General features: G+C 40.5%; 1 protein-coding gene across 1 annotated transcript; it reads right to left on the bottom strand.

Annotated features, from left to right (window-relative positions):
• Window positions 1-12: 12 nt before the first annotated feature.
• coa6 (cytochrome c oxidase assembly factor 6) lies at window positions 13-1,465 on the bottom strand. The gene is made up of 3 exons (XM_029494865.1): window positions 1,325-1,465; window positions 885-1,093; window positions 13-654 (listed from the first exon to the last, which is right to left on the bottom strand). Exons 2-3 carry the CDS (start codon window positions 1,026-1,028, stop codon window positions 556-558), a joined length of 243 nt encoding a protein of 80 aa, XP_029350725.1. The 5' UTR covers window positions 1,029-1,093; window positions 1,325-1,465; the 3' UTR covers window positions 13-555.
• Between the last annotated feature and the right edge of the window lie 8,244 nt (window positions 1,466-9,709).

Raw genomic sequence — 9,709 nt, 5'->3', positions numbered from 1 at the left:
AAAACCACTAAAACCACTGAGTTGATTTTATTTTTCACATTGGTCATAGATTTGAGGACTGAAAAGAACAAAAAAGCAATCAGTAAACCATAGATTTCATTCTTGTTTAATTTAATTTGTGAAGACTGAAGACTAGTTCTAACTAGTAAAAACTGGTAATGTACAAGAATTGTTTTATGTGCCCTCTCTGCCCTGGGCACAATGGCTGCTAAAAAAACAAAGGTTTACTTTTCAATAAATGTTCAGAGAAAAATAATCATGGACAATGTCAGAACTGGTTTCTGATATTTGGGTTACAAAGTGTCTCAGATGAGCTGTGTTGATTAAAATGAGCTGACGGCACAAATATCAGAGGACGCACACTTGATCACACTGCCATTTCCAATTTTTATGTATTGTGTCCTGGAGCAGCTTATCTCTCTGCACAAATAAATAATGAGAGGTAATGCAGGTGCTCTGTCCCCAATCAAGTTGGAAAACTGACTCTCCAAGTCCTGCACCACTGCCGCATGTCTGATTAAGACAAAAGTCAGTCAATTCGCAAATCGTCACTTGTTATGATGGCTGCTTGGGGCCCTCAGCTGGTGTGAAACCCTCCGTCTGCATCTTCTCCTTGTATTTCAAAAAGTCTCTCCTCTTTATGAAATATTTCACCTGTCAGGGAAGAAGGAGAGCATAAGGAAATTATCCTGAAATACTTAATTAAAACTGCAAACAGCTATCTGCTTGCTTATGCTTAGTTTTAGCAGTGGCATTTAAGTGGTACACTTTAATGCACTGTTCAGTGCCAAGGTCTTTCTTTGTAAACTAATGGTCTGTGCTAAATGAGGACCTCATATTACACTGGCCATAGTGGCCTAAATTAACAAGAGGGGATAGTTTACCCACTGAGCAGGGCATTTTGCCTCAAATTCGCTCTGGAGGTTCTTGCAGCATGCTGCTTTGTCATCATTGTCATCCAGACATTTCCACAGTTGGTCCCTAGCCGCCCAGCATGCCTTCCTCTCTGATGATGTTGGAGCAGTCATTGTGTCTCGATTACACGACTACAGATGAAAGCAGTGATTTAAAAGAGGCGCTGCAGGAGCTGATGCTGTAAGAAAAGTGAACAACAATTAGGTAAAACACACAGAAATGCAAAAACCTTTGATTTTCTACCTATCATTATTACAGCAATATTTTTGACATCATTTACATCACCTTTGAAACTGTTTATCTGTTTACAAATTAATCTTATCAGTCCGAATCCAGTAGTTTGATATTAGACTGCAAATAATAATCTTCCAATAGCTTTAATTTTTCTAAAAACAGAGGGTTAACGTACTGATCGAAAGGTTCGAAAGCCCGAGGGGATCTCTTTCTTCTCCTGTCGACCCCTGTCAGTCCATCAAAACCGAAAATCACCGTAATACTGCCACTTCTCTACAAACACAACACTTCTGTAACGAGTTCGCCTCCAGCAGCGATGAGCAGAGTGAAGGACGCGCACACCACTTCCGTGTCGCTGCGTGATGACGTAGAGGCGCGACAGGCTAAGGGTGCCAGGTGATGGCGCTTTTTCTCAATAATTGGAGTTGGGTCTACAGCTTTGAAATTTCTTCGGTGACGTGAGTTAAAAGATGTTAACGAAAATAAGTAAGGCCAAAGTAAACTGCAGTGACTCCACATGGGCCGTTTCTAAACACAGTGCGACGTCTTGTTGAAGATGTGTGACGGCTTTCTTTGGACCGCCATGATAAATTCCACTGGAAGGGCGCAGCAGGTGACAGGAATTGATTTATTATGAGCTAATGAGTTATAGCGTTCATATTTCTACACATTACCATTGCATCGCATTGCAGCCTTTCAACTGTTTAAAATGGCAGCTTTTCCTGTTTTCAACATTTGCTCAGGGGTTAAACTGTATCAGAAACATGATAATCACAATAACGTGCTACAATTTAATATATTTACCTTCATGCTGAACCCGTAAGTGTGTGTTTATGTATGTATGTCTATAATCAAGACAAGGCAAGGCAAATTATGTTTATTTATGTAGCTCATTTCCTACACAAAGACAGTTTGTTCCACTTGCTCCACTCAATTCTCAATTCTCAATGTTTAGTCAGCAAACAACATAAACAAATTTGTTTGCTGGTCTCTGACTCTGATCTTAATATACTTGAATGTTAAAAATGTTACTCTTGGTATTTCATATTGGCCATGAACTCAGCAGTCTTGATATAGGGACATATATGGCAAGTGTGACATTTCTGCGTGAGGTTATTTTACTTTGGGAAAGTCTTCGCGAGAACTGTGAAGGGAATTTTTCAGTAGTGTTTAACATTTCATGGGCTAAATGATCAAAAGAAAATGATACAACATAGATTAAAAGATAGTGAATACAGCAGTTTCGACCCCTGCAGCACCAACTGGAGTCTAAAAGTCAGATTTTTGCATGATGGCTTTCACTCCTGTTTCACACAGATCAAGATTATTTTGATTGTGTGTGTGATTCATTTTCTGTGGTGGCCCGTTAATAATTATCAGTAAAATGTCTTAAATATAATAATACCTTGTATTTAAGTAGCGCATTTCAGGTCACTCAAAGACACTTTACATAGTAGAAAAGAAAACAGATTCACTGGTTAAAAGCAGCTCTTTGAACTGTTTCTCAATAAACTGTATGATGAATGTATAATTAAGCTTTTTGTTTGTGTGTTTAGGTTTCTAGCAACTAATGGCAGAATAGAAACGTGTGATGTTGATCAACTTTCTCACTCTCTGTTTCTCTTTTCCCCCTTCCTCAGCCACAGTGACAGAGAATAGCCACACTGGTTGCCATGGCTCCCAGCACAAATCCATCTCAGTTTGTGTGCTTGTGCAGACTAAAAGGAATTAAAAAAACAAGCACTCTGATGCAGGGCTGAGGCTCATGCCCTCTTCTTAGCAAAGTAAGTGTTTGCCATCCGTGTGTGTGTGTGTGTGTGTGTGTGTGTGAGTGTGTGTGACAGCGTGCCTGTGTCTTGAGTGTGACTCTTTGGCTGCTTCAAAAACTGCTCCATTCACTTTTTATGCTACGCACCATTTGCTGACCTACACCACTACCCCATAAGTTTTGGGGTTTTTTTTCTCCTCAGTTAATGAGTTTTTCGTTTTATTGTGCTTCAGTATGGAAATTTAAGACCAAAGTTATCCTGTCAGAGCAGGATTTTGAAACATTTTTTTTTTGACATGACAGCATAAATTCACCCAATCTCTGCAAGGCCAAGTTCATTTGTTGTACAAATAAAAAATTGATGTGGTGCACTGGCTCCGTGTGCAACTTGATTAAAGTGATTAACCTTTTCAGTACAGGGATTGAGAGTTTCCATGAGCTCAACCGTTTGCATTGTAGCTGCACCCTTTGTAGGACATATGTGATGAAGGTTTGGCCTGCAGACTGCAAAGGCTGAGCCGAAAAGGGACCGTCCGGAGGATACAGATTTTCTCTTTGCATCATCAGCTATTCGTACCCTTACCGTTGTGTCGCAGAGTGTGGCTGGTTGCCTGGCAACCTTGACAGGACATTTTTTTTTTTTTTTTTTTTTTTTTCACAAAAAGCTGAGGTTTCAAGGCCCATGTTTTGTTTGTTTGTTTGTTTGTTTTTTTACATCTGGATTTTTAGATAGCACATTTAGCTAAAACCCAGCACTTATTTAAAAGTGTAATCCTCTGGCTATCTGTTGATGTTTTTTGGTGTGTGTGTATATATGTTACTATATTCATTACTCCGCACAATGAATTTTGGGGAAGGTTGGTCTGTGAATGGTCCACCCATTGCATCCCTTGTTTCTCTAGTAAATGAAGACATTCTGTTGAATAAGAAGCAGCCTTTGAAATGGGAAAGTTTATTTGCGCCAATGGCGATGTACTTGGTCTTCAAATGCAGCCTCCTATGTAGCTGTCTGGATAAGTTATGAGAAGTACGGTGCAGATTTCATGCATAAGTGCACAAGAAAAAAAATGTTTTTAAGCTGGATTTGAAAGTATCGACATTTGGTGCTGATTTAACCTCCATTGGCATTTGGTTCCACTTGTTTGCTGCATCAAAGCTAGATACCACTTCTCAATGTTTAGCAACATAAACAAATAAAAGGTGCTAACTAAGCCAACTGCTCTGTTATGTTTGCGGTTCTCTGATTCTGGTTTTAATAGTTCTAACCTGAGTCTGGGTATGACTGAAGTTCAAATTTGTGGTTGACTCTCTCTGATGTTTCTTCCTTATTTGTCTGCTCTCACCTGTTAACCCGGAGGTATAGGTGGTGGTTGGAGCTTAATGTCTGATCAAAAATTTTTGTATAGGGAAGAGTAAATGAGCTTTTAGTCGCTAAATTTAAATTTTATTCCACTTTAGCAACCAAGATCAAAGTGTTATTATTAGTCTTTCTTTTTTTATCTCTGCACTCTCTCTGCATCAAATCTTCATGAAATTACTGCGGCCCAATAAGTTCTAACCCTAACTCAGGTCATAGCTCATATCAGGCACACAAGTTGTATAGTTTGTAAACACTCATATCAACATGACAGGAGGGTAGAAGGAGAGTGTGGATCAACATGTACGTCACACCTCAGCCAGTGTGAATGTCTTTAACCAGCTGCTTTTGCTCACACAGCACATTTCCATGAACTAAATCTGTTGTCCTTGATGTTATTTTTAATAATTGATAATCTTTCACAGTAACTTTGACCCTTAAAATTGGCTAGTTTTCTGAGGTACATTCTCCTGCCAAGCATTTTTTCACTTCTCAACATCCATGCTTATTTTGTTGAGATTCAATATCTTGTTGAAGAAAATAGTTGTCCCATTGTTACTTACATATATTACATATTCAATACAGAGTGTATTTTTAGTTTGCAGATTAATTGTGAGTGTTGAGCCAGCGCCACCCTCCACACAGCTCTTATACCTTGCTTTGCCCCATTAGGCTTTAATAGCTCTTCAAATTACAGTCCACTTCTATTTGAGGCTCTTATTTTCTTTTTACACTAGCTAGCAAGGGTGCCATTGCCAGTGTCATTTTTAAACTGGCATTTACTTGCCCCTGCCCTCTGCAATATTGTCAACAGCAGCTGACAGGAGATATTTGTGGAGGTAACGAAAACCAAGAAGATGGCCAGATTGCAACAGAATTGTGTTGCCCTTTCCCATTCACCCAAAAGACGGCAAGAGAAATACTTCTAATTTTGACTCTCTAGCATGAGTAGCCTACAGGTAGCTATTTCCAAACTTGCAGTAACTTAAATGCTATAAAAAGATGAATAGAGTGGCTTTGTGTCACTGGTTCATTTTCATTCAAACACCAAAAAAGGGACCTGATAACCCTGATGTTACTTATTGAGCATACATATGCGACTTGAGCTGTCACCTGTTGACCTGCCAGTTCAGAGAGGGCATCAACTGGAGGGTGACAGTCCTTGACAGGAAATGGGTATAGTTGGTAATGTAGTTGCAAGGGATTAACAGAGTCTGAATCTCTAGAAGAGGTGCAAAAACCATGGTCCATTTCTTGCCTATCACTGGACTTCCACCAATGTCATAACACAGAGATATGGATTTCCATGTCCATATGGCTTTTAATAGTTAAATTCTACCAACAGCATTTTACTAATTTCTTGGTCCATTCTTCTGGCCTCTGCTGGTTCTGGTTTCTGTTGGTTACAACTGCTTTCTTACTACTTGCACACGTTCCAAATTCATTAAAATCTTTCAGTCAATGATGTAGCAACATTTTTTCCACACAAAGCATACTATCAGCTACAGATACCTTTTGAGATGTCTCAGCTGCAGCAGACATTATCTGTCACAACTGATCTGCTTTGGCTGCAGTATCACAGTGCGCTTTAATGGGCTTTCTCAAGTTTTTGTGAAAACATTCTGTAATGACTCATAAAGGCTCTCAGGTCAATACATTGATCCTGTCACATTGGAGTAAGGCTAATGAGAGGATAACGTTAATGTCACTTTGATTTGGATTTCCTGCTCTGTCCTTCCATTTGATAACATACTAAAAACAGTCATATTGTACAGAATTTCTGATGCCAAGACATCATCTTTTTCTCCAGAATATGTCAAGGTCCTTTATAATTTGATTCTAAATCTTTGCATTTTGGTTCTTTGTTAATACTGTGAAAATAGCAAAGATCTCAGTCCAAAGACAAATGTGCACAGTCCTTATTCAGAAACTGAGCCTTTAAACCAGCTGTCGGGACTTTTGAAACTTTGTGATGGCACAATAAAACAAAACAAATGGAGCTACGCCCCCATGACCTGCCCATCTGCACCTATCATCCAAGCTTGCCAGACTTGGTTTCTCTGAGTGTATACCTAAACTCTGCTATAATTTCCTTCGATCTGTCAGAAAACAGGCTCAGATCGTCTCCTCTGATTGGCCGGCTGACCTATTTTTAGTGAAGCTCCAGAGAGAGTGTCTGAGAAAGATTTTGGTTCTTGAGACCACAAACATATATTCTTATGGATATCAAAACTTCAGCGAAGACAAGTGCAAAATGCTAGCCATTTAAAAATGTAAAAGGTAATTACAGAAGTTGTGATTAAGACATCAATAATGTAAAATGTTGTAACATGGGATAATACTTCACATGATGAGTAGAGAGTGGCTCATATGTGTGAGCAGCCAAATGATGGTAAGATCTGTAGTATGCCAGGGAAGCAAATGTCAGATTACAGTCAAAACACGCACTTGAAGATACACACTCTTGCTGAATTTTAGTCTTACACGTATAAGCATAGATACAAAGAGGCAGCTCTCAGTGTTTTGCACAATGAATGAAGCAAATGGAAAATTACAGTCCTGATGTTACCCAACTGTCCACAACATGTCAGATTCCTGGCTTCTTGATTTCCAGTGATCTCCTTTCCTTCAAAAAAGAGATGACCTTTAAAGGAAAAAGATGTACAAGAATAAGAGATTGATTAGGGAGGAGAGTCCCTCTGCAGGAACATTTTGTAGGTGGGATAATCTGTTAGCTAATGAGAAAACACCGGTAATATGTACGAGAGCGTCCTTGACAGCAGTGTATACATGCTAATATGAAAACACAACAGGCAATACAGAAAGGCATTCACATCGATGCACACAAACAATAATTAATTACTATGTTTGGCTGAATACCATTCAAGTGTAGGACTAATAAGCTACACAAAGAGAGCTAAATTGCCCCATGGCAGTCATCTACCACTGATGGCATCTCTCTCTCACTCACTCACACACACACACACACACACACACTGAACGGTATTGTCAGCCCAATGGTGTCCAGGATATTGACCTCCAGTTACCACCGCTCGATTTCAATATCACTGTCAACTGGCAAACAACATCCTCTGTCATGGCAACGGCGGTTTAGACACACACAAACAAAATGTGAGGTGGATATAGTTAAAAAAACCAAAAAATTTTATTTTTTTTAAGGACAATCTGACATATTTTTTCCACATTGTCCCTTCCACTGATGACTTCTTCAGTTGAACCTCTCACCAGAGGTCTCCTAGCTCCTCACTCTTTATCTTCTTGGCAACCAGATTATGATTAGATTGTCTGAACTCTGAAGATTGGTTGGTTGATTGTAATTTTAGAAGTTACATGAGTTAACAATCATAGTGCTGGTACGCATGACCTTGGAATTTGTCATTCTGATTTTGTCACTCCAGAAATGGCTGGTTTATTCAATATGTTGTAGAGATAATGAAGTGAATAGAAGAACCAGTTTAACATTTAAATGCCAGTGTGCATTTTCCCCCCAGCTTCATTAAAACCAGTTTCGTCTGAGATTGTGACAGATAGAGCAGGACTTGGGACATTACAGTGGTTGACCCACATGAACTCCAGCTGAGCTGTTGACTTTGTCCCGCTCTCGGTATGAATGCACAGCCAGAGAGAGGAAAAAGAGAGCAAACACGTAATCCATAATCCATAGCTGCCAGCGTGCAGTGAAAACAGAATCAGCTTTCAACAGTAACAGGATCTGAAAAAAGCTCTGGGTATTTTGCAGGAGGCAAATTGCACAGCTCGCGTCTGTACACCTGTCACAACACACACCAGCCGTGTTTCTTAGAGATTATGTTACTTTAGTTTTTCCTCTTTTTACATGCATGTTGTATCATTTGGCTTCAGGTCTAAGAATTGTGTGCGTTCATGAAATTGTGCTTCTATTCTAGTGTGTGTCTTTTTGTATTATATAAGAGACAATAGGCGAGCATTTTCCCCAGTAGAATTAATTTTTCTCATTTCTTTCTATTTTTGTCTGTAATTACACAGATATTAAAATCATCATGTTATTCCACAGGCCACACTCATTCAATCATTCTGTAACACACCTGCAAACATGCATGGACACAACACACAGAGGTTTATGTCCTGGAAGCACAGAGGCAGAGAGGATATTGTAACAAGCATCCGAAAAAATGTTGGTCCAACAAGTGAGACAAGGCTCCCGCCTGAATTAAAGAGGATTATCTCTCTTAATTTATGCTAATTAATGCACACAGAGTAACGAGAGCAGCATGTTATTGTGTGAATGAAGCTCGTCCCACACGCACTCATCCTCACAAACATTTATGAGCTTCCACAACAGTGTGTTACTGCACTATTGAAGCCTGTTGCTTGTGGAACTACACTCATTCTTTTCTGCAAGATACACACCATTATGCCATTGTGTACTTCATGGGAATCTTGGAGGCCAACCATCACAAATACACCCTGCTTCTGCTGTGGGACAGTCCTGGCTCAGTTGGATCGACATTCTGGCCTCATTATGTGATGCTTCTTGTGCTCAGCAGACTGAAGACCTTTTTGCTTTACACGAAACACACACTCAGGTTTCTTCACTAACTCAAATGACACCTTGTCAAAATATAACAAGATAAAAAACCTTTTGGCTGTTTGTTGTGCTCAGCAGATTAGAGCTACAGTATACCAAGTTACACTTTACTTATGTTACCTCTGTCTTCTTCACCTGTCAGGACTTCACATGTTTTTTGTTAGTCTTATTTCCCATCAAGCTTGTCTAATGGTCAGATCAGATGCTGCCAAGCCTGTCATTCTCTCTGTGGGATCATGACCATGTTTGAAATCTAAGGTTCTTCGGTGTGAAGCCCTTGATTGTGAAGGAGTACGTGTGATTACAAACCAAAGCGCCAGATGCTGCTGTGTGGTAGAGATATTTGACGTGATTGCACTAACACAGCTGGAGATGAGGTGACAAATGGACTGTAGCACGGATACTCATGCATCACCAGCACTAGATTGTACAGTGTAGATTACATTCAGGTGTAGAGTTAGCAGAGGATCATGTCATGAGTCCAGAGCACCGTGCCCCTGCAGTAATATCCCAACATTACTGACACACTCATCTCCATTAAGGGCACTGGGAGGCGCGCGCGTCCAACCCGCCTCTTATTGCGATACGCGCGAGTGCTCGCCCCTAATCATCCCGACCAGCCCGCGAGACCGCACTCCTCAAACCGAAGCCATCCGAGCCGAGCGGAGCCGAACCGAGCCAAAGCAGCCTGAGCATTCGGCCCCCGCCGGCCCCGCACAGAGGCAGCGGAGGAGGAGGAACGATGACCTGGTAGCGCATCTTTTACGCACTCGAGCCGCCGTCAGTCCGTCCGTCCTTCTTCAACCCAGCAGTCTGCCTCTTTGCGTTGAGTCCTCACGCCGACACC

This window comes from Echeneis naucrates, chromosome 23 (genome assembly GCF_900963305.1).
Source record: "Echeneis naucrates chromosome 23, fEcheNa1.1, whole genome shotgun sequence".
NCBI lineage: Eukaryota > Metazoa > Chordata > Actinopteri > Carangiformes > Echeneidae > Echeneis > Echeneis naucrates.
The sequence above is the reverse complement of the archived record's forward strand: the minus strand, read 5'-3'. Positions and strand labels throughout refer to the sequence as shown.

Coding starts and splice junctions, on each gene's coding strand:
- coa6 (XM_029494865.1), bottom strand. CDS start 1,028: ATGACTGCTCCAACATCATCAGAGAGGAAGGCATGCTGGGCGGCTAGG. Junction 655..884: donor CAAAATGCCCTGCTCAGTGG/GTAAACTATCCC, acceptor CTTCCCTGACAG/GTGAAATATTTCATAAAGAG.